At 44.9% G+C, this 27949-nt stretch overlaps 1 protein-coding gene and 1 long non-coding RNA gene across 5 annotated transcripts; both read left to right on the top strand.

Annotated features, from left to right (window-relative positions):
* The first annotated feature begins 133 nt into the window (after positions 1–133).
* Positions 134–27949, top strand: LOC126988474 (translocating chain-associated membrane protein 1-like). Of its 4 annotated transcripts, none has more exons than XR_007742040.1 (9): positions 134–359; positions 7114–7296; positions 9554–9669; positions 11240–11381; positions 11661–11740; positions 20977–21231; positions 21645–21802; positions 25177–25740; positions 25868–27949. XR_007742040.1 is itself a non-coding variant. In XM_050846602.1 (9 exons), exons 1-8 carry the CDS (start codon positions 231–233, stop codon positions 25245–25247), a joined length of 1134 nt encoding a protein of 377 aa, XP_050702559.1. In that variant the 5' UTR covers positions 134–230; the 3' UTR covers positions 25248–25283; positions 25681–27949. The 4 variants fall into 4 exon arrangements, 3 of the variants coding, with proteins under 3 accessions (XP_050702559.1, XP_050702558.1, XP_050702560.1); XM_050846602.1 differs by having other exon boundaries at positions 25177–25283; positions 25681–27949; XM_050846601.1 differs by having other exon boundaries at positions 25177–27949.
* LOC126988475 (uncharacterized) lies at positions 15249–16542 on the top strand. The gene is made up of 2 exons (XR_007742041.1): positions 15249–15345; positions 15883–16542. It is a non-coding gene; the product is annotated as an uncharacterized LOC126988475 (long non-coding RNA).

The raw sequence follows: 27949 nt of genomic DNA, 5'->3' as shown, positions 1-27949 counted from the left end.
AACAAAATACCATTAACCCACCATACCTATACCACTAAAACATGTTAATTTAATATACTAACACGTTTTGAGGGATAAAATATTGGGATAAGTGTATATTTAGGGAGATTAGGTGAAGTAAATATCCGAGGATCCTTAGTACAACAAGTGACAGGTCGAGGGAGGCTGAGCGAACCAGCAGCGGCGGCGGTCGACCCTTTCTCTCTCTCCCCGGACCTCAAGACCTCACCATGGCGCTCAAGGGCGTGCGTAAGGCCAGCAAGAACCCGCCGGTGCTGAGCCACGAGTTCGTCATCCAGAATCATGCGGATATCGTGTCCTGCGTTGCAATGGTGTTCGTCCTCGGCCTCATGTTCCAGGTTCGACCCCCGCTATGTTATGGTTGTAATGGTTGTTGTTGTGGTAGTATTTAGCGTTGCGTCATGGAATATATATTAGTTAGTGTTTCTTACCCGCTGCCCTGTCTGTGGTGAGGTGTCAGCTGGCGGGTTCCTAGGCCTATTGAATCTTCCCATGTTTTTATGTTCTTATCTTCTCTCCGGGGCACGGGGTATAAATATTTCTGCGGTCAAGTACACATATTTGACAAGGCTCTCCTAGGGTATGTGGGTATTTCCAGGGGTACTTTTATGACCCCGGTGGTAGTTTGACCCTTCCTCTGTACCGTGAACCTAAAGAAACACGTATTTGACAAGGCTTTCCTAGGGTATGTGGGTATTTCCAGGGGTACTTTTATGACCCTGGTGGTAGTGTGACCCTTCCTCTGTACCGTGAACCTAAAGAAACACATATTTGACAAGGCTTTCCTAGGACATGTGGGTATTTCCAGGGGTACTTTTATGACCCCGATGGTAGTTTGACCCTTATTCTGTACCGTGAACCTAAAGAAACACATATTTGACAAGGCTTCCGTAGGATATGTGGGTATTTCCAGGGGTACTTTTATGACCCTGGTGGTAGTTTGACCCTTCCTCTGTACCGTTAACGAAAGAAACACACATTTGACAAGGCTTTCCTAGGATATGTGGGTATTTCCAGGGGTACTTTTATGACCCCGGTGGCAGTTTGACCCTTCCTCTGTACCGTGAACCTAAAGAAACACGTATTTGACAAGGCTTTCCTAGGACATATGGGTATTTCCAGGGGTACTTTTATGACCCTGGTGGTAGTTTGACCCTTCCTCTGTACCGTGAACCTAAAGAAACACATATTTGACAAGGCTTTCCTAGGGTATGTGGGTATTTCCAGGGGTACTTTTATGACCTTAGTGGCAGTTTGACCCTTCCTCTGTACCGTGAACCTAAAGAAACACATATTTGACAAGGCTTTCCTAGGATATGTGGGTATTTCCAGGGGTACTTTTATGACCCTGGTGGTAGTTTGACCCTTATTCTGTACCGTGAAACTAAAGAAACACACATTTGACAAGGCTTTCCTAGGATATGTGGGTATTTCCAGGGGTACTTTTATGACCCTGGTGGCAGTTTGACCCTTATTCTGTACCATGAACCTAAGGAAAGACTTATTAGAACCAGACTCATTTTCCTTTTGGCCTCTAGAAACTGTTGATGTGGGAGCCGGAAGCGTCTGAAAATACCAACGACAAGCTCTAAATATATCTTTTCTACGAATGTTCAACAGTCATGGAAACACTTTCAAAATCCAATTCAAGGACTTTATTGTTGAAAATTGGGTATATTAGTCACGAAAGCGCAGCCTCCTCTGATGTGAGAAATACCTCCTTGCAGAAATAAGCTTCATATACATTAGGGTGGGGGCTCCAAATGGGGTCAACGGGGGTGAAGCCTTGTTGGTTGTTAGGTCGTAAAGTTCGGTTGGAGTAGTTTAAATATGCTCCCCCACCCTAAACCCTCTGTGAGCTATTTTGTGGCGGCTCAGTTGCTGCAGCCGCCACCAGAGGAGTCTACGCTTCGTGAGTTTTATCCCCTGAATTGGATTTTGAAAGCGTTTCCATGATTGTTGAATGTTTGTAGAAAAGATACATGAAGAGCTACTGGTGTTTCATAAGGAATTGGATTTTGAGAGCGTTTCCATGATTGTTGAATGTTTGTAGAAAAGATACATGAAGAGCTACTGGTGTTTCATAAGGAATTGGGTTTTGAAAGTGTTTCCATGATTGTTGAATGTTTGTAGAAAAGATACATGAAGAGCTACTGGTGTTTCGTAAGGAATTGGATTTTGAGAGCGTTTCCATGATTGTTGAATGTTTGTAGAAAAGATACATGAAGAGCTACTGGTGTTTCGTAAGGAATTGGATTTTGAGAGCGTTTCCATGATTGTTGAATGTTTGTAGAAAAGATACATGACGAGCTACTGATGTTTGATAAGGAATTGGATTTTGAGAGCGTTTCCATGATTGTTGAATGTTTGTAGAAAAGATACATGAAGATCTACTGGTGTTTGATAAGGAATTGGATTTTGAAAGTGTTTCCATGATTGTCGAACGTTACTAGAAAAGATACATGAAGAGCTACTGATGTTTGATAAGGAATTGGATTTTGAAAGCGTTTCCATGATTGTTGAATGTTTGTAGAAAAGATACATGAAGAGCTACTGGTGTTTGATAAGGAATTGGATTTTGAAAGCGTTTCCATGATTGTTGAATGTTTGTAGAAAAGATACATGAAGAGCTACTGGTGTTTGATAAGGAATTGGGTTTTGAAAGCGTTTCCATGATTGTTGAATGTTTGTAGAAAAGATACATGAAGAGCTACTGGTGTTTGATAAGGAATTGGATTTTGAAAGTGTTTCCATGATTGTTGAATGTTTGTAGAAAAGATACATGAAGAGCTACTGGTGTTTGATAAGGAATTGGATTTTGAAAGTGTTTCCATGATTGTTGAATGTTTGTAGAAAAGATACATGAAGAGCTACTGGTGTTTGATAAGGAATTGGGTTTTGAAAGTGTTTCCATGATTGTTGAATGTTTGTAGAAAAGATACATGAAGAGCTACTGATGTTTGATAAGGAATTGGGTTTTGAAAGTGTTTCCATGATTGTTGAATGTTTGTAGAAAAGATACATGAAGAGCTACTGATGTTTGATAAGGAATTGGGTTTTGAAAGTGTTTCCATGATTGTTGAATGTTTGTAGAAAAGATACATGAAGAGCTACTGATGTTTGATAAGGAATTGGGTTTTGAAAGTGTTTCCATGATTGTTGAATGTTTGTAGAAAAGATACATGAAGAGCTACTGATGTTTGATAAGGAATTGGGTTTTGAAAGCGTTTCCATGATTGTTGAACGTTTGTAGAAAAGATACATGAAGAGCTACTGATGTTTGATAAGGAATTGGATTTTGAAAGCGTTTCCATGATTGTTGAATGTTTGTAGAAAAGATACATGAAGAGCTACTGATGTTTCATAAGGAATTGGATTTTGAAAGTGTTTCCATGATTGTTGAATGTTTGTAGAAAAGATACATGAAGAGCTACTGATGTTTGATAAGGAATTGGATTTTGAAAGCGTTTCCATGATTGTTGAATGTTTGTAGAAAAGATACATGAAGAGCTACTGATGTTTCATAAGGAATTGGATTTTGAAAGTGTTTCCATGATTGTTGAATGTTTGTAGAAAAGATACATGAAGAGCTACTGATGTTTGATAAGGAATTGGGTTTTGAAAGTGTTTCCATGATTGTTGAATGTTTGTAGAAAAGATACATGAAGAGCTACTGATGTTTCATAAGGAATTGGATTTTGAAAGTGTTTCCATGATTGTTGAACGTTTGTAGAAAAGATACATGAAGAGCTACTGATGTTTGATAAGGTAGGGAATGAAACACTACCACCACCACGATGCTATAACCAATCTTAACCCAAAGCGGCTTCACCCCCTTCATCTCCCTGTATTTACATTTTACATTGAGGTGCTCCACTGCCAGGAAGGGCTGCACACACTGGCAATCAATAGTCGGTTCACTAGAGTCTGAGGTGAATGTTGCCGTGTGGTGGCAGCTGCTGGTACATGGCATGTCCGATTGCGTGGCTGCTGTGTGCTGGCCTACACACAGGACACAGGTCGTCAGTGCCAGTAACACGCAGGCAGCATTAACAAATACCGTCAATTATAGGCGATTTTGAGTTAAAAATTCCAGTACTGTCGCAACAGCTGTTTTGTTAATTTTCAAGATCGCTGATTATAATTTTACGGGGCTTCGTGGTGCAGTGGTTAGCACACTCGGCTCACAACCGAGAGAGCCTGGGTTTGATTCCCGGGCGGAGTGGAAAAAATTGGGCGGCTTTTCCGATACCCTACGCCCCTGTCCACCCAGCAGTGAATGGGTACCAGGTATTAATCGGGGGTTGTGTCCTGTCTCCTGGGGTCTGTTCCCTTCTCCTATAATTCCTTCCCCTTCTGTCTCTCTCCGGCATATGACCACAGATGTTGCGCCGACTAAACCAAACTTTCCAACTTTCCTGTCTCCTGGGGTCTGTTCCCTTCTCCTATAATTCCTTCCCCTTCTGTCTCTCTCCGGCATATGACCACAGATGTTGCGCCGACTAGACCAAACTTTCCAACTTTTTCCTGTCTCCTGGGGTCTGTTCCCTTCTCCTATAATTCCTTCCCCTTCTGTCTCTCTCCGGCATATGACCACAGATGTTGCGCCCACTAGACCAAACTTTCCAACTTTTTCCTGTCTCCTGGGGTCTGTTCCCTTCTCCTATAGTTCCTTCCCCTTCTGTCTCTCTCCGGCATATGACCACAGATGTTGCGCCGACTAGACCAAACTTTCCAACTTTTTCCTGTCTCCTGGGGTCTGTTCCCTTTTCCTATAATTCCTTCCATTTCTGTCTCTCTCCGGCATATGACCACAGATGTTGCGCCCACTAGACCAAACTTTCCAATTTTTTCTGATTATAATTTTTAAATAGCCTTGGTGCTGTCTGCCACCAAGAAAATTATCAGGCTTTGTATTAAAAAAAACACGTTTGTGACAGTACTAATAATTTTTAACAATCAATTATGACAGTTTTTTTTAATGTTGCTGTATGTTAAGGACTCCGACAACTGTTTCCTGTGTGTGTGTGTTATCACATATCCTCCACGCAATCACACACCATGGGACAGCAGGTTGCCGATGCACGATAATGCACACCCCAGACTTGGCTGAACCAACTACATGTATAGTAACCTTCGGGAAAGCACTCGCCTCACTCCTTCACTAAATCCTACAATGTTACATATTGTAGTGCGGTGACTATGCCTGATGAACGAGCCTCCCATAACCCGTCGCTGGTACACGGTAAAGCCGCAAATTTGGCCCATCGCTGGTACACAGTAAAGCCGCAAATCTGGCCCATCGCTGGTACACGGTAAAGCCACAAATTTGGCCCATCGCTGGTACACAGTAAAGCCACAAATTTGGCCCATCGCTGGTACACGGTAAAGCCACAAATTTGGCCCATCGCTGGTACACGGTAAAGCCGCAAATCTGGCCCATCGCTGGTACACGGTAAAGCCACAAATTTGTCCCATCGCTGGTACACGGTAAAGCCACAAATTTGGCCCGTCGCTGCTACACGGTAAAGCCGCAAATCTGGCCCATCGCTGGTACACGGTAAAGCCACAAATTTGGCCCATCGCTGGTACACGGTAAAGCCACAAATTTGTCCCATCGCTGGTACACGGTAAAGCCACAAATTTGTCCCATCGCTGGTACACGGTAAAGCCGCAAATCTGGCCCATCGCTGGTACACGGTAAAGCCACAAATCTGGCCCATCGCTGGTACACGGTAAAGCTGCAAATTTGGCCTGTCGCTGCTACACGGTTAAATGGCAAGTCCAGTGAAAGCAAAATACAAAAACAAGAATTAAACAAAAAAAGGCTTAGATGGCACAAGAGCTCTTCACTTTCCACCATGACAAGCGATATTTTGCACACTGGTGGTGGTGGTGGTGGTGGTGGCGCTGGGACATGGCAACATTGTGAGTGGTCTGAACTTAGCACTGCAGGGTTAGACAGTGCTGTTCCCCTGCTAATATGTCCACTTGTTTTGTTAACTTGTCAGGAGAATATGTTAGCTTGGTTTAGTAATGTTTTGTAATGTGTTTTTCTTTTCCTTTCCTTTCCTTTCCTTTCCATTCCCTTCCATTCAGTTCCCTTTTCTCTCCTTGCCAACTCTTTCCTTCCTATCCCTTCCCTTCTCTTCCCTTCCTTGCCCTTCCCTTCCCTTCTCTTCCCTTCCCTTCCCTTCCCTTCTCTTCCCTTCTCTTCCCTTTCTTACCCTTCCCTTCCCTTCTCTTCCCTTCCTTGCCCTTCCCTTCCATTCAGTTCCCTTTTCTCTCCTTGCCATCCCTTTCCTTCCTATCCCATCCCTTCACATCCCTTCTCTTCCCTTCCCTTCAATTCCCTTTTCTTTCCTTGCCATCCCTTCCCTTCGTATCCCATCCCTTCACATCCCTTCTCTTCCCTTCCCTTCAATTCCCTTTTCTTTCCTTGCCATCCCTTCCCTTCGTATCCCTTCCCTTTCCTTTCCCTTCCCTTCGCATCCCATCCCTTCAATTCCCTTTTCTTTCCTTGCCATCCCTTCCCTTCGTATCCCTTCCCTTTCCCTTCCCTTCGCATCCCATCCCTTCAATTCCCTTTTCTTTCCTTGCCATCCCTTCCCTTCGTATCCCTTCCCTTTCCTTTCCCTTCCATTCGCATCCCTTCTCTTCCCTTCCCTTCCCTTCCTTTCCCTTCCCTTCACAACTCTTCCCTTCCCTTCACAACCCTTCCCTTCCATTCCATTTTCTTTCCCTTCCCTTCCTATCCATTCCCTTCACATCCTTTCCCTCCTCTTCCCTTCCTTGCCCTCCTTTTCCTTCCTATCCCTTCCCCACCCTTATCTACCCTTTCCTTCCCTTCCCACTCCTTCCCTTTGCATCCCTTCCCTTCCTTGCCCATCCCTTCCCACCCCTTCCTTGCCCATCCCTTCCCACCCCTTCCTTGCCCATCCCTTCCCACCCCTTCCCTTCACAACCTTTCCCTTCACAAACCTTCCCTTCCTTCTCTAACCTCTCCTTCCCTCCACACCAAAAAAAAAAAATTGACAAGTTATTTACGATGCCAATGACGTCTTAACACCCACCTCTCTCCCCCCCCCCCAGGCCACAGCACCCCTCGCCTCGGTCTTCATTGCCCTCCAGCACAACGCCAGCGACCCCGAGACCCTGCCCTCCGCCGACACACCCATCACCTACACCTACGGCTCCAGGGACGCGGCGGCTGTCTTCTTCTACTGCCTCATCTCCATAGTCATGCACGCCATCATACAGGAGTACATACTGGATGTGAGTAAAGGGGGAGGAGGAAGGTGTGCATTTGGTTAGGTTAAGTGAGGTTAGGTTAGGTTAGGGTAGATTAAGTTAAATTAGGGAGACATAAGAGAAAGGGTGGTAGGGTCTTTGGGACGAATCATGAATGGCAGAAGTGTGAGCATGGAGGTAAAGAGGGATTTGAGAAACACAACAACAGTACCAACCCTCACATAGGAAACGTGGGCCTGGAATGAAAGTCAGAGGTCTAGAGTGCAGGCAGTGGAAATGAGTTATTTGAGGAGTGCTTGTGGTGTGAGTAGAATGGATGGAATGAGCATAGCTGGGCGTTATTGTGATAAGTTATCGCGATACTTTATCGCTGATAACAAAATCGGGTTATCGGCCATCCACTACTTATTTAAATATATATCGGTATCTTTGTTACTTTTGTAACCAAACTAGCGATAATTGCTAATTTTTTCTGCCTCTCAGAAAAGAAAAAAAAACATTGTCTCCTCCCTATTGCACATGCGTGGCCCGGGCGCCCGGTGTTGTATGAAAAAACTTTGGGGTATGAAATATCTTCAGTGAAGAGATTTCATACTCAGATGATCAATATTAAAACACTTGGTTATTTTTTTGTTACTCAAAAATCAATATATCAAAGAGAAAAATCATTTAACTTTGCCCCAAAATGTTTATTCACTGCCTCAAATTTGATATTCCATATTCGTTTGTGAGCATGCCATGGTATTGAAGGCACCCGGTGTTGTGTTATTTGGTGTCCCATCGTCAAAAGCTGGTGGTTTTGTTTACAAACAGTGGTCCATCGTTAACTGCGCATGCTCAGACCAGTAAGCGTAGCCCTGTACAGTCTCACAAAGCTTTTTAACACATTAAGAGTTGCTGGAAGGCTGAATCAGACATACAGTACCACCATCCTCGCTGTTTCTAGAACGACACTCTGTACATATAAATACAACTCGTACAGAGTGTCGTTCTAGAAACAGCGGGGATGGTGGTAGTGTATGTCTGATTCAGCCTTCCAGCAACTCTTAATTATGATTAAAAAGCTTTGTGAGACTGTACAGGTCTACACTTGATGGTCTGAACATGCGCAGCTCACGAGACCAGTGTTTGTAAACACAAGCATTGACGGCGGGGACGCCAAATAACACAACACCGGTTCAGGCGTTTCTAGTATTACCGTCCATAGGTACGTGTCAACGTGTGGTTTTCAAGTTTTGTAAGTTTTCTAAAATACAGATAATGAAAATTTGAATTTGTAATGTGTGTATTATAATGTACACGTGAATGTACGACTGTATGTGTGGCGACACCGACTGGGTGTTGCCACACATACACATTACAAATTCATTCATGTTTTTATATCTGAAATATCAATATAGTATTGTTTTCGCCTATCGGACTTATCGCTACGTAGTATCGGAATTATGGATTTATATTGGGTATCGGTTATCGCCTATATTTTTGTCTCCAGTTAACGAATATCGGTTATCACCGATAAGGTTTTTCATAATCAGTCATCAGTTATCGGAAATAAGGTTTTCTGTTATTGTGCCCAGCTATGGGAATGAATAATGAAAGTGTGTACGAGTGTTTTGGAATGTGTCACAGGGGTGAAGGGAAGAAGTGTGGAGTGGTGGAAGTGACAGACTTTAAAGTGGTTTGGCCACATGGAGCGAATGGAGGAGAGTAAGATGACCAGGAGGGTGTATGTGAGTGAGATAGAGGGAGGGAATGCTAGAGGATGACCTCCAGTGAAATGGCGGGATAGGGTGCAAGAGTACGTTAGGGAGAGGGGGAAAGATCCTTGAGAAACTTTGAGCAGGCAAGGAGGGAGTGTCTGGATAGAGAAAGATGGAAGCTCTTCTGCCGTGGCCATCCCCTGGTGGGAGCTCCTAGGACCAGGCGTTGATGAAATGATGATAATGATGATGAGATTAGGTGGAGAAAAAGGTGGAGGAGGAGGTGGAAGATGTAGTTTCATGAAGGATTAACCGTGTAGCAGCGACGGGCCAAATTTGTGCCTTGATATAACCCCCCCAAAAATAGATGATACATAATCTGATCACAAATGCTTTGATATATATTATGAAATGGTTTGTGTGAGGGGCGATTTTTTCTCATTTTTCTCGCTTGGAGGGACCATTAAGAAACATGATCCCCGCTGCTACCAGGTTAAGGAAAAGAATGTCAGCTAAATACTTTAATAGATATACCACCACCACCACCCCTAACCCCCCCCCCCACTTCTTCCCCCGTACAGAAAGTAAACCGCAAGCTTCACCTCAGCAAAACTAAGCACAGTATGTTCAATGAGTCCGGCCAGCTGTTGATCTTCACTGCTGTGTCCGCCGCCTGGGGCATCAACATCCTCGTAAAGTGCGTACATGTGTGTGTGTGTGTGGGGAGTGTGTGGGGGGGGGAGGAAGGGAGAAGGGAGAGGAGAGGATGGTTCAGGAAGAGAAAGGAAGGGAGGGAAGTAGATTTGGGGGAGGGGAGAGGGAGGGAGGATGGTTCAGGAAGAGAAGTGAAGGGAGGGAAGGAGATTTGTGGGAGGTGGGAGGGAGGAGGATGGTTCAGGTGGAGACGGGAAGGGAGAGAAGTAGATTTGGGGGAGGGGAGAGGGAGGGAGGATGGTTCAGGAAGAGAAAGGAAGGGAGGGAAGTAGATTTGGGGGAGGTGGGAGGGAGGGAGGATGGTTCAGGAAGAGAAAGGAAGGGAGGGAAGTAGATTTGGGGGAGGTGGGAGGGAGGGAGGATGGTTCAGGAAGAAAAAGGAAGGGAGAGAAGTAGATTTGGGGGAGGGGAGAGGGAGGGAGGATGGTTCAGGAAGAGAAGGGAAGGGAGAGAAGTAGATTTGGGGGAGGGGAGAGGGAGGGAGGAAGGGAGAGGAGAGGATGGTTCAGGAGGAGAAGGGAAGGAGGGATGGAGGGAAGGGATAGATTCAGACAAGGTGTAGATGGGAGGGAAGGAGAGAGAGGAGGAAGAAACATGGAGGAAAGAGAGAGAGGAGGAAGGAAGAATGGAGGTAAGGAGAGAGGGAAGGAAGGAAAGATAGATTCAGACAAGGTGTAGATGGGAGGGAAGGAGAGAGGAGGAAGAAACATGGAGGAAAGAGAGAGAGAGGGAGAGGAGGAATGGAGGAAAGGAGAGAGAGATGTGGAGGAAAGTGGAGGAGAAGTTACGGAGGGAAAAAGTGGAAGATTTGAATTGATTTGTTTTGGTTTTAATCTTAGTTTGTTTACATTTGTTTGCTTGTTTCTTGTTTACTTTCTCTCTCTCTCTCTCTCTCTCTCTCTCTCTCTCTCTCTCTCTCGGGGGCTTCGTGGTGCAGTGGTTAGCACGCTCTGCTCACAACCGAGAGAGCCCGGGTTCGATTCCTGGGTGGAATGGAAAAATTTGGGCAGCTTTTCCGATACCCTACGCCCCTGTCCACCCAGCAGTGAATGGGTACCAGGTATTAATCAGGGGTTGTGTCCCGTCTCCTGGGGTCTGTTCCCTTCTCCTATAATTCCTTCCCCTTCTGTCTCTCTCCGGCATATGACCACAGATGTTGCGCCCACTAAACCAGACTTTCAAACTCTTTCCTGTCTCCTGGGGTCTGTTCCCTTCTCCTATAATTCCTTCTCCTTCTGTCTCTCTCCGGCATATGACCACAGATGTTGCACCCACTAAACCAAACTTTCCAACTTTTTCCTGTCTCCTGGGGTCTGTTCCCTTCTCCTATAATTCCTTCCCCTTCTGTCTCTCTCCGGCATATGACCACAGATGTTGCGCCCACTAAACCAGACTTTCAAACTCTTTCCTGTCTCCTGGGGTCTGTTCCCTTCTCCTATAATTCCTTCCCCTTCTGTCTCTCTCCGGCATATGACCACAGATGTTGCGCCCACTAAACAAAACTTTCCAACTCTCCCTTTGCTTCCCATTTTCACTGTTCCCTTCACCCACAGGGACAACCTCTTCCCAGACATCACAAGCCTATGGGCGGGATATCCCGAGGGTCACGCCCAGATGTCGTTCATGCTCAAATTCTTCTTCTTGGTCCAGATGTCATACTGGCTCCACTGCTACCCTGAACTCTATTTCCAGAAGGTGAGGAGAGGAGGAGGAGGAGGAGGAGGAGGAGGAGGAGGAGGGATGGTGAGGTAAGGAAGGTCTTGGGTAGAGGAGGAGGAGGAGGAGAAGGGAGACAGTGAGAGTTGAAGGAGATATGGGAGGAGGAGGAGGAGAGAGAGAGAGAGAGAGAGAGAGAGAAAGAGGAGGAGGGAAGGGAAGGGTAGAGTGTGTGTGAGTGTGTGTGTGTGTGTGTGTGTGTGTGTGTGTGTGAGACAATGATGTGTTCTACCTCACTCACTCTGCTCTCCCAAACAGACCAAGCGCGAGGAGATGTCCGCCAAGATCCAGCACGCAACACTGTACCTAATCTTCTGCACCGCTGCCTACGTCCTCAAGTGAGTGTGTGTGTGTGTGCGTGTGTGCGTTAAGGGAGGGGTAGATTGTGGTCACTTCTGTAGGGTAGTAGATCGTGCAACCAGGAAAGAAAACATCGTAAAATCCGCTGCCCTCAACTCATATTTCCAAAAGGTGAGGGAGGAGGAGGAGGAGGAGGAGGGTAGTGTTTGTGTGTGTGTGTGTGTGTGTGTGTGTGTACAAGGCTATCCCGATGTGCTTTATGCGGTACAGTGGGTACAGCTTGGGTGCCGAAATGCCCAGATTGCAGTCCACTTGGCTTTGATGCCCAGAATGCAGTCCACTTGGCTTTGATGCCCAGAATGCAGTCCACTTGGCTTTGATGCCCAGAATGCAGTCCGCTTGGCTTTGATGCGCTGAATTCCGAGCAGCTGGTCCTCGGGCGACAACCAAAACAGTATAAGGAGCAGCAAGTAGCGGGCTTTTTGTTATGCCCTTGAGCTGCCTCCTTTGTTGTAAAAAATAAATAAATAAATAAATAAAAGTCTGATATTAGTTCATTGACTCAGGAATTGAGCGCCCCCACAGGCTTCATCACATGCCAGGTACCCCGTATGGTGATCGGAGGCTCAGTACTCCCACCTCTACGCCGGGCTTAGCGTACCCCAGGCCACCAGTTCGGCACTATACAGGTGTCACTCGGAGAAATGCCCGGCGTCGCCCCATGGCTTATCGCAGACCAGCTGTACCAATGGGGGCACTGAGGATTGAGTATGCATATTAAGTGGTAGCCTAGACCATAGCCAATGACGTAGTCCCGTGTCCCACCAGGAGTACTCCATATTTAGATAACCAAGCAGCGGGGGTTCGTCCAGGAAGGAGTCAATGTTTTAGTGTTACATACAGCACCGAACATACATGGGTCCGATCTTCCTCTAGGCGAGCATTGACGCCAGCGAGCATAACTCCGGCTGAATGGCTTCCTAGCAAGTCCGCGCACAGAAACAACCATTTTCCGGGCAACATTAAGGGCCGCATTACTAAACATTTCGTCACCAAAGTTCACATATTTGACAAGGCTTTCGTAGGAGTTTCGGGCATTTCCAGGGGTAGTTTTATGATCCTGGTGGTAGTGTGACCCTTCCTCTGTACCGTGAACCTAAAGAAACACATATTTGACAAGGCTTTCGTAGGAGTTTGGGGCATTTCCACAAGTAGTTTTATAACCCTGGTGGTAGTGTGACCCTTCCTCTGTACCATGAACCTAAAGAAACACACATTTGACAAGGCTTTCGTAGGAGTTTGGGGCATTTCCAGGGGTAGTTTTATGACCCTGGTGGTAGTGTGACCCTTCCTCTGTACCGTGAACCTAAAGAAACACATATTTGACAAGGCTTTCGTAGGAGTTTGGGGCATTTCCAGTAGTAGTTTTATGACCCTGGTGGTAGTGTGACCCTTCCTCTGTACCGTGAACCTAAAGAAACACATATTTGACAAGGCTTTCGTAGGAGTTTGGGGCATTTCCAGAAGTAGTTTTGTGACCCTAGTGATAGTTTGACCCTTCCTCTGTACCGTGAACCTAAAGAAACACACATTTGACAAGGCTTTCGTAGGAGTTGTGGGCATTTCCAGAAGTAGTTTTATGACCCAGGTGGTAGTTTGACCCTTCCTCTGTACAGAGAACCTAAAGAAACATATTTGACAAGGCTTTGAGGAGTTTGGGGCATTTCCAGAAGTAGTTTTATGACCCTGGTGGTAGTGTGACCCTTCCTCTGTACCGTGAACCTAAAGAAACACATATTTGACAAGGCTTTCGTAGGAGTTTGGGGCATTTCCAGAAGTAGTTTTATGACCCTGGTGGTAGTGTGACCCTTCCTCTGTACCGTGAACCTAAAGAAACACATATTTGACAAGGCTTTCGTAGGAGTTTGGGGCATTTCCAGGGGTAGTTTTATGACCCTGGTGGTAGTGTGACCCTTCCTCTGTACCGTGAACCTAAAGAAACACACATTAGAACCCGATTGACCCCTTCTTTGACCTTTAGAAATAGTTAATGTGAGAATCGAAAGTATCTTATATTACCAACCTAAGTCTTAGTTGGACACCCGGGCGGACCATCAGGGTGCATATCCCCCCCCTCAGGCACCAGCTTACACTCCCGTGCCTGACCACCGCTCCGGCGCATGTCTGCAAAACCCTGATGACCGCACCGCCAGCACCCACCAGGACTGTATCGAGGTGGATCCTGGTCAGGTTAGGCCGGCTTTCAGCGCCAGCCTCCGCGCCACGAGAGCTCCTTACTTGCAAGCATGATAAAAGGACTGTCTCGGAGACCTGTGTTAGTGGTTTATAGATGTGCATTCATGGCTCTGACGCTGCACAACTAAGGCCACATTGCCGTAAGCTTGCGTGGCCGTGAGCACCCTGAGCTTCACCATCCGGCACATCCGAACAACTTCCCAGAGCGATTGCCGTACTAACGGGTACCGGAGCACTAAGGGTTGTTGCATGTAGTAGCGCACCGGGGCACGATGGCCGCCTGGTTTTAGGTGCTGGACCCTCAACTCTGCCTGGGAGTGGGAGAGATAAAGCGTATGGTGGTTGAATTGCCCAACACCTTGAAATGCCTGACTTTTTACTCTTCCTACACTCCCAACGAAACACACGAGATATTAAGCCAGACAAGGAAAGGTTTGCCGGCGCCGGGGATCGAACCCACAACCAGCGTAACGGGAGAGCCACTCCTTTACCAGTCATCCAGTGAGGTACCCCCCTGGCTGAGTGGGTTATGGGAGGCTCGCCCATCACGCAAGTCAGCATTACAACCTTATCCACGAAGGGGAGGTGACACTTTGCCTGATGTGGGTCATTGCAAGCCTGGGCAACTATGGACATGGCGGAAACTCCCAACGCGTACAGCCTGGTGGGCCTACGGGGAGGAGGACACCTTAGGACCCTACAGCTCCCACCACACCCGAAGCCACGTGGCAGCCCTGTGTGCCCCTTGACTTGCCTGACAAAGCCCCGAAACACAGGGACCCTGCACGAGACGGTACACATCTTACACGGCCACTGAAGTCCGACCCAAGCTGACAACATAAACCTAAGTGTGTTTGCAAGCTGAGTGCTGATTGGTTACTGGTATAGCTTCCAAGTTTTCTTTAACCTGTGTCTGTGTTTATCTCACGCAGAACTTTCTGGTAATCTGCACCGTGCTTATGAACATGCTTGGGTCTATGTTGTCAGCTTGGGGCAGACTTAAGGGAACAGACTGTGGTTGTGTTCTTAGCAAATTTAGGGTTATATTTATTAAACCCAACATTGATATTGCTTATGTAGTTTGAGTGACAGAGGAAGAAAAATTGAGCATTGATGTTACAGTAAACCCCAGATATAATGGACCCACTTATAGCAAATTTTGGATATAACAGGGGGCTTCATGGTGCAGTGGTTAGCACACTCAGCTCACAACCGAGAGAGCCCGGGTTCGATTCCCAGGCGGAGTGGAAAAATTTGGGCGGCTTTTCCGATACCCTACGCCCCTGTCCACCCCCCAGCAGTGAATGGGTACCAGGTATTAATCGGGGGTTGTGTCCTGTCTCCTGGGGTCTGTTCCCTTCTGTCTCTCTCCGGCATATGACCACATGTTGCGCCCACTAAACGAAACTTTCCAACTTTTTCCTGTCTCCTGGGGTCTGTTCCCTTCTCCTATAATTCCTTCCCCTTCTGTCTCTCTCCGGCATATGACCACAGATGTTGCGCCCACTAAACAAAACTTTCCAACTTTTTCCTGTCTCCTGGGGTCTGTTCCCTTCTCCTATAATTCCTTCCCCTTCTGTCTCTCTCCGGCATATGACCACAGATGTTGCGCCCACTAAACAAAACTTTCCAACTTTTTCCTGTCTCCTGGGGTCTGTTCCCTTCTCCTATAATTCCTTCCCCTCCTGTCTCTCTCCGGCATATGACCACAGATGTTGCGCCGACTAAACCAAACTTTCCAACTTTTTCCTGTCTCCTGGGGTCTGTTCCCTTCTCCTATAATTCCTTCCCCTTCTGTCTCTCTCAGGCATATGACCACAGATGTTGCACCGACTAAACCAAACTTTCCAACTTTTCCTGTCTCCTGGGGTCTGTTCCTTCTCCTATAATTCCTTCCTCCTGTCTCTCATGCATATGACCACAGATGTTGCGCCGACTAAACCAAACTTTCCAACTTTTTCCTGTCTCCTGGGGTCTGTTCCCTTCTCCTATAATTCCTTCCCCTTCTGTCTCTCTCCGGCATATGACCACAGATGTTGCGCCGACTAAACAAAACTATACAACTTTTCGGATATAATGGACAAGGTCAGAGGGTCAGACATCCACGGGGACCGACTGAGAATAGTTTTTTAATCAACCACAATAGCATCTGCTGGCCACCTGCCCCTCCTCCCATATCTGCTGCCCCATCCTTCGGTATGTGGAGTCTTTTAAATCCACTCGATGAAACATTTTCCTTCGTGTGTTCCCATTCAAATGAAGTCGTACATATTTACACCACAGCAAAGTCTTATGCATCAATCCAGGACGTCAGTGTTATGGAGAATAGCCAGGTGTGTGTGACTGCTGGTGATAATATGGGTGGGCGGTATTAAGTTAGGTTGATCAAAAACGTTCAACTAATGTCAAGAGGTGTTTCCTGGCTTACCTTTGTGTTCAGTCAAATTATTGCAACAAACGCCGGAACAATTATATATCATTTGAAAGCTTACAAGTTGTTGTTTTTGTGTGGTATAATGACAAATGAAGAAATGGAACTTATATATGCATGAAAAAATAAAACTTGAATGAAAATTTTGAGGGAGGGATGAGTTTAAATGAGTATTCTTAATTTCCCTTCATTTTTCACTCAAATTTTCAACCAAGCTTTGGAATTATATACCATTTGAGGGCTAAGACTTTGTTGTTTGATGGTATGGTCTGTGTGTTCACGGTTCATTCTGTGATGGCATGGTCTGTGTGTTCATGGTTCATTCTGTGGTGGCATGGTCTGTGTGTTCATGGTTCATTCTGTGATGGCATGGTCTGTGTGTTCATGGTTCATTCTGTGGTGGTATGGTCTGTGTGTTCATGGTTCATTCTGTGATGGCATGGTATGTGTGTTCATGGTTCATTCTGTGATGGCATGGTCTGTGTGTTCATGGTTCATTCTGTGGTGGTATGGTCTGTGTGTTCATGGTACATTCTGTGATGGCATGGTCTGTGTGTTCATGGTTCATTCTGTGATGGCATGGTCTGTGTGTTCATGGTACATTCTGTGATGGCATGGTCTGTGTGTTCATGGTTCATTCTGTGGTGGTATGGTCTGTGTGTTCATGGTACATTCTGTGGTGGTATGGTCTGTGTGTTCATGATACATTCTGTGGTGGTATGGTCTGTGTGTTCATGATACATTCTGTGGTGGTATGGTCTGTGTGTTCATGGTTCATTCTGTGATGGCATGGTCTGTGTGTTCATGGTTCATTCTGTGGTGGTATGGTCTGTGTGTTCATGGTTCATTCTGTGGTGGTATGGTCTGTGTGTTCATGGTACATTCTGTGGTGGTATGGTCTGTGTGTTCATGGTACATTCTGTGATGGTATGGTCTGTGTGTTCATGGTTGATTCTGTGATGGTATGGTCTGTGTGTTCATGGTTGATTCTGTGGTGGTATGGTATGTGTGTTCATGGTTGATTCTGTGATGGTATGGTCTGTGTGTTCATGGTTCATTCTGTGATGGCATGGTCTGTGTGTTCATGGTTCATTCTGTGATGGCATGGTCTGTGTGTTCATGGTTCATTCTGTGGTGGTATGGTCTGTGTGTTCATGGTTCATTCTGTGGTGGTATGGTCTGTGTGTTCATGGTTCATTCTGTGGTGGTATGGTCTGTGTGTTCATGGTACATTCTGTGGTGGTATGGTCTGTGTGTTCATGGTACATTCTGTGGTGGTATGGTCTGTGTGTTCATGATACATTCTGTGGTGGTATGGTCTGTGTGTTCATGATACATTCTGTGGTGGTATGGTCTGTGTGTTCATGGTTCATTCTGTGATGGCATGGTCTGTGTGTTCATGGTTCATTCTGTGATGGTATGGTCTGTGTGTTCATGGTTCATTCTGTGGTGGTATGGTCTGTGTGTTCATGGTTCATTCTGTGGTGGTATGGTCTGTGTGTTCATGGTACATTCTGTGATGGCATGGTCTGTGTGTTCATGGTACATTCTGTGATGGTATGGTCTGTGTGTTCATGGTTCATTCTGTGATGGTATGGTCTGTGTGTTCATGGTACATTCTGTGATGGTATGGTCTGTGTGTTCATGGTTCATTCTGTGATGGTATGGTCTGTGTGTTCATGGTTCATTCTGTGGTGGTATGGTCTGTGTGTTCATGGTTCATTCTGTGATGGCATGGTCTGTGTGTTCATGGTACATTCTGTGATGGTATGGTCTGTGTGTTCATGGTTGATTCTGTGATGGTATGGTCTGTGTGTTCATGGTTGATTCTGTGGTGGTATGGTATGTGTGTTCATGGTTCATTCTGTGATGGCATGGTCTGTGTGTTCATGGTTGATTCTGTGGTGGTATGGTCTGTGTGTTCATGGTTGATTCTGTGGTGGTATGGTATGTGTGTTCATGGTTGATTCTGTGATGGTATGGTCTGTGTGTTCATGGTTGATTCTGTGATGGTATGGTCTGTGTGTTCACGGTTCATTCTGTGGTGGCATGGTCTGTGTGTTCATGGTACATTCTGTGGTGGTATGGTCTGTGTGTTCATGGTTCATTCTGTGGTGGTATGGTCTGTGTGTTCATGGTTCATTCTGTGGTGGTATGGTCTGTGTGTTCATGTATCAAGAGTAAAGCAGGGAGGTAAACGCAATATATATTTTGTCATAGTAGGATATCAATTGTATGCCTGATTCGTGGTGATATTAAATAACAATAATAATACATTGATATCCTTCTATAACACTAGGAAGCGTTGGATGAGAGGGTGAACTTGAAGGTTTCTCATTGTTTCCACTTTTATACACTTTTGAAATACATGTCACTTGAAAGGTTACAATATGTTTCTTGCAATGATTATTCAGAAACGTGGAAAATGAACAACCAGCTCAATTTCTTCTACATCGGAAACCTCCATGTCCGTGGCACACTCCGCTCCTATCTACCTCAATTACAAGACAAAAAAACAATCCTCACCTATTGTCTTGTATCATACCATGTGCACGAAACACTTATGGCCGTATCATAAAGCATTTTGTCCCCCAAGTTCACATATTTGACAAGGCTTTCGTAGGAGCTTTGGGCATGTTCAGAGGTAGTTTTATGACCCTGGTGGTAGTGTGGGCCTTTCTCTGTACCGTGAACCTACAAAAACACTCACTATATCCCGAGTGACCCCGTATTTGACCTTTACAACTTGCTGATGTGAGGAGTGAAAGTGTCTTAAAATACCCGCCTTATTTTCTCATGGAAGTACATATATATCCACTATCTTGCCTTGAAATGGGTAAGGAATGCTAAAATACAGCACATCGCGGACATATGCAGTGGAGGACAGGACATGGCGGCTGTGGTGGTCCAGCAGGTGTTGCGAGAAGTACTTTTTGGCGGAGATAAGTCACTCAGCTGTCCACCACGCATGCACACTGGGAGGGAAGAACGTTACTCTGCCTGGCTTTGTTCTAGCTTGTCCGCTTGTGATTTCTGTGAGCGGTGAGTGACACATAGAAACAGTAAGCATGTCGAACCTCAAAAACGTTACTCTGCCTGGCTTTGTTCTAGCTTGTCCGCTTGTGATCTTGGTGAGCAGTGAGTGACACATAGAAACAGTAAGCAAGTCAAACCTCAAAAACGTTACTCTGCCTGGCTTTGTTCTAGCTTGTCCGCTTGTGATCTCTGTGAGCGGTGAGTGACACATAGAAACAGTAAGCAAGTCGAACCTCAAAAACGTTACTCTGCCTGGCTTTGTTCTAGCTTGTCCGCTTGTGATTTCTGTGAGCGGTGAGGGACACATAGAAACAGTAAGCAAGTCGAACCTCTCTGCCAGATATTTTGTTTTTGCGGGCGATGTACACCAGCCATTGAAAAGTCTATAATTTAATGGTTTGCAACAGAAACAGTTATAGCAGACTATCTCATAACACACCACAAACCTCCCTCCTCCCCCTGAAAAAAAAAAGTTACATCTGCCAGTGAGAGATTGGCGCGCTTATAAAATTTTACCCATACCCGTAACAATATGCCCCACTGTCAGCCTGGGAGCCTCCGTGCCTTGCGGTCCGTCACCAAGTGTGCTGTGCGGCTATACAGACAACATGCACAATAAAAACAACAACTGTACTTACTCTTAATAGGTTTGTTGGTATTGTCATACGTATTTTGAAGTTGTTTTTGTTGTGGGCTGTGGCGATTAAGTTTCCGCTGCTTATAACGGACCAAGTTCCCCCTCAATTAGTCCGTTATATCAAAGTTGTTTTTGTTGTGGGCTGTGGCGATTAAGTTTCCGCTGCTTATAACAGACCAAGTTCCCCCTCAATTAGCCCGTTATATCGAAGTTGTTTTTGTTGTGGGCTGTGGCGATTAAGTTTCCGCTGCTTATAACAGACCAAGTTCCCCCTCAATTAGTCCGTTATATCGAAGTTGTTTTTGTTGTGGGCCACAGCGATTAAGTTTCCGCTGCTTATAACAGACTAAGTTCCCCCTCAATTAGTCCGTTATATCGAAGTTGTTTTTGTTGTGGGCCACAGCGATTAAGTTTCCGCTGCTTATAACAGACTAAGTTCCCCCTCAATTAGTCCGTTATATCGAAATTGTTGTTGTTGTGGGCCGCGGCGATTAAGTTTCCGCTGCTTATGACGGACCAAGTTCCCCCTCAATTAGTCCGTTATATCGAAGTTGTTTTTGTTGTGGGCCGCGGCGATTAAGTTTCCGCTGCTTATAACGGACTAAGTTCCCCCTCAATTAGTCCGTTATATCGAAGTTGTTTTTGTTGTGGGCCACGGCGATTAAGTTTCCGCTGCTTATAATGGACTAAGGTTCCCCTCAATTAGTCCGTTATATCGAGGGTTTACTGTACATTGTCATACGTATTTTGAAGTTGTTGTTGTTGTGGGCCATGGCGATTAAGTTTCCGCTGCTTATAACGGACCAAGTTCCCCTCAATTAGTCCGTTATATCGAGGGTTTACTGTATATCGTCATCATTATCATCATTATTGTTATTGTTATTATTACGGCAATGATAATGGTTCCCCCGCAGCTTCACCCACGTGGCGCTGGTGCTGCTCACCCTGCGCTTCATCGAGGAGGGCCTGCACCACATCTGCCGGCTCCTGTACTTCGCCGAGAAGGCCCAGGCTGCCTCCACTGGGTTCCGCATATGGAATGTTGTGTTCGTGTGCTGCCGGCTAGCCTCCATCATCATCACCATCCTCACCTTCCACTACGGCCTGGGCAGCGCTGATGACCAGACCCTCGACACTGCCGCTGGGAACTTCAACACCCCCTTCATCAGGTACGCACACGGCGACGCACACACAGACGTACATGGAGATACAGACTTATACACACATACGTACATATAATTTTCTCTCTCTCTTTCCTATAAAACACACACACACACACACACACACACACACACACAGAAAGATACATACACATACTCATTTTCCTATACGCACATACACATATATATTTCTTCTCTCGTACACACACACACACACACACACACACGCACACACACACACACACACACACACACACATTTACATACATAGAAATTCATAATGAGAGAGACAGAACCCCTTCCTATAACCCCCCCCCTCCCTTCTAATACCCCCCTGTCTTACCCCCTCCCTCCCTCCCCCCTTCTAATACCCCCCTTCTAATACCCCCCTCCCATAACCTTCTTACCCCTCCTTCCCCCAGGCTCAACGCGCTGGTGGCCGTGTGTCTGGTGCAGGCGTGGATGATGTGGAACTTCATCCACTTCCACCTGCGTCAGATGAGGGAGCGGCAGGCGGAGCAGCTGGCCCTCAAGAAGAAGATGGCGGAGCGGAAGAGTCGGAAGGGGCGCCGTGATGACTGTAAGTGTGTGTGTGTGTGTGTGTGTGTGTGTGTGTGAGAGTGTGTGTGTGTGTGTGCGTTTCTAGGAGAGCTCGGTATGTGAGTGTACGTCTCTATTTGCGTGTCTTCGTGTACGTCTTTGTGTGTGTGTGTGTGTGTGTGTGTGTGAGAGTGTGTGTGTGTGTGTGCGTTTCTAGGAGAGCTCGGTATGTGAGTGTACGTCTCTATTTGCGTGTCTCTGTGTACGTCTTTGTGTGTGTGTGTGTGTGTGTGTGTGTGTGTGATATAAGAGAGATAGAGAGAATGTATATGTTTTCATGTGCGTAAGTCTTTGTGTACATCCCTGTGTGTGTGTGTGTGTACGTATAGTCACTCAAACAAGTTCCTTTCTTAAGCTGCTTTCCATGTCCTCTCAGCCCTGTGTTGAGGTCATCTCTATCCACCTCATCAAACTTATTTACCAACCTATACAGTGTGGTCACATCTCCTCTCCCTTCTTTGTTGGGGGGCTTCGTGGTGCAGTGGTTAGCACACTCCGCTCCTGAGAGAGAGCCGGGTTCGATTCTCCTGGGAGGATTTGAAAATTTTCTGATACCTACACCCCTGTCCACCCAGCAGGGCATGGGTACCAGGGGGTAATCGGGGGTTGTGTCCTGTCTCCTGGGGTCTGTTCCCTTCTCCTATAATTCCTTCCCCTTCTGTCTCTCTCCGGCATATGACCACAGATGCTGCGCCGACTAAACGAAACTTTCCAACTTTTTCCTGTCTCCTGGGGTCTGTTCCCTTCTCCTATAATTCCTTCCCCTTCTGTCTCTCTCCGGCATATGACCACAGATGTTGTGCCGACTAAACGAAACTTTCCAACTTTTTCCTGTCTCCTGGGGTCTGTTCCCTTCTCCTATAATTCCTTCCCCTTCTGTCTCTCTCCGGCATATGACCACAGATGTTGCTCCGACTAAACGAAACTTTCCAACTTTTTCCTGTCTTTTGGGGTCTGTTCCCTTCTCCTATAATTCCTTCCCCTTCTGTCTCTCTCCGGCATATGACCACAGACGTTGCGCCCACTAAACAAAACTTTCCAACTTTTTCCTGTCTCCTGGGGTCTGTTCCCTTCTCCTATAATTCCTTCCCCTTCTGTCTCTCTCCGGCATATGACCACAGATGTTGCGCCCACTAAACCAAACTTTCCAACTTTTTCCTGTCTCCTGGGGTCTGTTCCCTTCTCCTATAATTCCTTCCCCTTCTGTCTCTCTCCGGCATATGACCACAGATGTTGCGCCCACTAAACAAAACTTTCCAACTTTTTCCTGTCTCCTGGGGTCTGTTCCCTTCTCCTATAATTCCTTCCCCTTCTGTCTCTCTCCGGCATATGACCACAGATGTTGCGCCGACTAAACCAAACTTTCCAACTTTTTCCTGTCTCCTGGGGTCTGTTCCCTTCTCCTATAATTCCTTCCCCTTCTGTCTCTCTCCGGCATATGACCACAGATGTTGCGCCGACTAAACGAAACTTTCCAACTTTTTCCTGTCTCCTGGGGTCTGTTCCCTTCTCCTATAATTCCTTCCCCTTCTGTCTCTCTCCGGCATATGACCACAGATGTTGCGCCCACTAAACAAAACTTTCCAACTTTTTCCTGTCTCCTGGGGTCTGTTCCCTTCTCCTATAATTCCTTCCCCTTCTGTCTCTTTCTGGCATATGACCACAGATGTTGCGCCCACTAAACAAAACTTTCCTGTCTCCTGGGGTCTGTTCCCTTCTCATATAATTCCTTCCCTTCTGTCTCTCCGGCATATGACCACAGATGTTAGCCCACTAAACAAAACTTTCCAACTTTTTCCTGTCTCCTGGGGTCTTGTACATTATCCTTTAATTCCTTCGCCTTCTGTCTCTCTCCAGCATATGACCACAGATGTTGCGCCCACTAAACCAAACTTTCCAACTTTTTCCTGTCTCCTGGGGTCTGTTCGCTTAACCTATAATTCAATACCCTTATGTCTCTCTCCGGCATAAGACCACTGATGGTTGGCCCACTAAACCAAACTTTCCAACTTTTTCCTGTCTCCTGGGGTCTGTTCCCTTCTCCTATAATTCCTTCCCCTTCTGTCTCTCTCCGGCATATGACCACAGATGTTGCACCCACTAAACAAAACTTTCCTGTCTCCTGGGGTCTGTTCCCTTCTCCTATAATTCCTTCCCCTTCTGTCTCTCTCTGGCATATGACCACAGATGCTGCGCCGACTAAACGAAACTTTCCAACTTTTTCCTGTCTCCTGGGGTCTGTTCCCTTCTCCTATAATTCCTTCCCCTTCTGTCTCTCTCCGGCATATGACCACAGATGTTGCGCCCACTAAACAAAACTTTCCAACTTTTTCCTGTCTCCTGGGGTCTGTTCCCTTCTATAATTCCTTCCCCTTCTGTCTCTCTCCGACATATGACCACAGATGTTACGCCCACTAAACAAAACTTTCCAACTTTTTCCTGTCTCCTGGGGTCTGTTCCCTTCTCCTATAATTCCTTCCCCTTCTGTCTCTCTCCGGCATATGACCACAGATGTTGCGCCCACTAAACAAAACTCTCCAAACTTTACCCTTTGTTCCAGTGTCGCCAAGTCCATCTCCCTCAATCCATCTTCGTACGTCATATTCCAGAGTTCAGGGACCATGTTAGTTGCAATTCTCTGTATCCTTTCCAACTTTCTGATACCCTTCTTTTTGTGAGGCGACCACACAACTGCATCATATTCAAGTTTTGGTCTATCAATGTGTGTGTTTACCTAGTTGTGACATATCGGAAAAGAGATACACCCGCGCTGTCCCGTCTCCATATCCTCTCTTATCCAACCTTTCCTTAAAATCCTGAATGTTTCTTGCACAAACCACCTCCTCCTGCAGTCCATTCCACACCTCAATGCTTCTGTTCGGGAAGGTAAACTTTTTCACATCTCGCCTACACGTGGTCGCCCTCAACCTCCTTCCATGTCCTCGCGTTTCTCTCTCGCTCCACACACACACACACACACACACACACACACACAGGTCCTCTCTGTCCAGATTCTCCACCCCGCTCGCCACCCTGTACACCGCAATCAGGTCGCCTCTCTCTCTTCTTCTCTCCAGGGTTGTGAGCTCCATGCTATTGAGTCTCTCCTCGTAAGTCCGATCCCTAAGTTCCGGTACCATCTTAGTTGCCACTCTCTGCACTCTTTCCAGCTTTCGTGTGTGTGTGTGTGTGTGTGTGTGTGTGTGTGATTTTTATTTCATTCATTCATCTTGTACTATATAGATTAAGAGAACATTTTTTTTATTGTTTATTTTGCCTGTTGTTTACTCTTGTTTGTAATGACCTAAGCAGGCACACACAGGCTAATGTCAGTAGGACCTTTCTTGTTTGCAGCCAAAAGGAGCTCAGAGGAGGACTTCAGCGAACTGCCCGAGGTGGACCAGCAGACACGCCGACGCAAGTAAACAGCCAGGCAAACAAGAGTAAACAATAGCAAACAAGAAAATAACCCAGTAAACAAGGGTAAACAAGAGCAACCAGCCAGTGAGGAAGACAAGTTAAGGGTGCAGCAAACAAAAATAAAGTAAGCACAAGTATTCATAGAGTAAACAATGTAAACAACCCAGGCAAACAAGTGTAAACAATAGTAAACAGGAGTAACCGACCAGGGAAGATGATAGTTAAAGTACAAGACCAAAAAATGAGGTAAACAATATTGAGTTTAAGTACTGTAAACAATGTAAACAACCCAGGCAAACAAGAGTAAACAATAGTAAACAGGAGCAACCAACCAGGGAAGATGATAGTTAAAGTACAAGACCAAAAATGAGGTAAACAATAAGGAGTTTTAGTAGTATTAACAATGTAAACAACCCAGGCAAACAAGTGTAAACAATAACAAACAAGAGCAACCAGGCAGTGAAGCAGACAAAGTTATGGTACAAGACAAAAGATAAGGTAAACAATAAGGAATATATGTACTGTAAACAATGTAAACAACCCAGGCAAACAAGTGTAAACAATAGTAAACAAGAGCAACCAGGCAGTGAAGCAGACAAAGCTATGGTACAAGACAAAAGATAAGGTAAACAAGAAGGAATATATGTACTGTAAACAATGTAAACAAGGTGTGGAGAAGGAACATTTGGTGCTGATTCAAAGCTCAAATTTAGATGTTACTTTAAATGGATGTAAACAATAAGTGTGGACAGGTATGAACATGTTAGATGGGTGTAAACAACTAATGTAAACAATGCCATAAACAACCAGGCAAGACATCAGAGTCAAACAGTAATATTGTAAAACCTGAAATATCTTAAACAGACACAAACAAATGGATGTAAACAAGTAAACAAGTAAACAATCAACAAAGACACTTAATGCACAAACACACCATTTAAGGTTAAGAAAAGTAAACAAATGAATAAACAGTTGTAGACAAACTTAAGAACATAATCTCAAACAACATAAACAAGCAAACAATTACTGTAAACAACTGTAGACAAGTGATAGATGAAGTTGCAGGACCATAAATCATATTAAACAAGGATAAACAAGTGTAAACAATTATAAACAAGCATTTACAGGGAAAATAAGATATAAACAAAGCTATATCAAGTGTAAACAATTATATAAAGCACTATAAACAAGCAGAAAATAAATAAACAAGACAAGAATCAAGTCAAAAGTGTAGACAATTATAAACAACCATTAGGAGGCAAGACATGACAGTAAACAAAGCTGAATCAAATGCAAACAATTATATAAACAACAATAAACAAGTGGAAAATAAAGAAAAGACCACAAATCAAGCTAAACAAGTAAACAATTGCAAACAAGAGTAGAAGTCAACTGAGCTAATCATGACATAGTGCAAACAAGTACATAAACAAATGCAGACAATAATTCAAGCAAGCAAACAGGAATAATTAACTTACTTAAGCAATAGAAGGCAAACAAAAATAAACAACAGCAATAAATAAGGAGTCTTTGAGCATCCAGGCTTAGGTAAACAATTTATGAGCAATGCAAACAAGCCGGTAAGCAAGAAAGGGTTAACTGCAGGTGCAAACAAGTTCGATAAGTACCATTCAAACAAACTAAACAAGTAAATAATCATATAAACAAGAGCTGCAAACAAGGTGTAGGTTAATCTGGTTCTCTTTCAAGCAAGTAAACAACATGCAAACAAGGCAATAAGCAAGTAAACAAATATATAAAAAAGAGTTGCTAAATATATGTAAATGATTTTTATATTTCTATTCAAGTAAACAAATAGAATATCCACAAACAAGGATCTTAGGAAGTAAACAAAAGCAAACAAGAGAAGTAAACAAGATATAAACATGTAAGCAATTCACATTTCAGTAAACAAACATTATTCTTGAACTTGAGGGTAAACAAGCTACTTAAACAACAATTGAAAGCAAACAACAAATGCAAACAAGACAAACAACTAGTCTGCCATTTCCATTAACAAAAGTAAACAATATCCACAAAATCAAAGGACAAACAAGGATTATAAACAGTAAACAAAAGTAAACAAACCCAAACAAGAGATGTAAACAAGATATAATCAACCAGTATCCCATTTCTGTTAAAATAAGCAAACAATATCCACAAAATCAAAGGACAAACAAGGCTTATAAACAGTAAACAAAGGCAAACAACATATGTAAACAAGTGCAAACAATCAGTATATACATTCTTATCCACTCAGTCCATAGCAAACAAGAGTAAACAAGATGGATAAACAATAGATAAGCTTGTGAATATAGGAATGCAAACAACTCAACATACACTGTAAACAACTAGATTCTTATTCAGTCTAGCATATGCAAACAAAACCAGAGTAAACAGAAGGTGTAAACAAGCTTGTGGTAAAGGTAGGAATGTAAACAACTCGATGTCAATGTAAACAAGGTGTAAACAATGGGTAAACAAGCTCATGGTGAAGGTAGGAATGTAAACAACTCTGATATCAATGTAAACAAGAGTGTAAACAATGGTGGTGGTGGTGGTGGTTATGGTGTAGACAATATTTTGGTGGAGGTGAATATATTGTTTGTATCTTAATTGGTAAAGGTCTCTCTCTCTCTCTCTCTCTCTCTCTCTCTCTCTCTCTCTCTCTCTCTCTCTCTCTCTCTCTCTCTCTCTCTCTCTCTCT

This window comes from Eriocheir sinensis, chromosome 69 (genome assembly GCF_024679095.1).
Source record: "Eriocheir sinensis breed Jianghai 21 chromosome 69, ASM2467909v1, whole genome shotgun sequence".
Lineage (NCBI taxonomy): Eukaryota > Metazoa > Arthropoda > Malacostraca > Decapoda > Varunidae > Eriocheir > Eriocheir sinensis.
The sequence above is the reverse complement of the archived record's forward strand: the minus strand, read 5'-3'. Positions and strand labels throughout refer to the sequence as shown.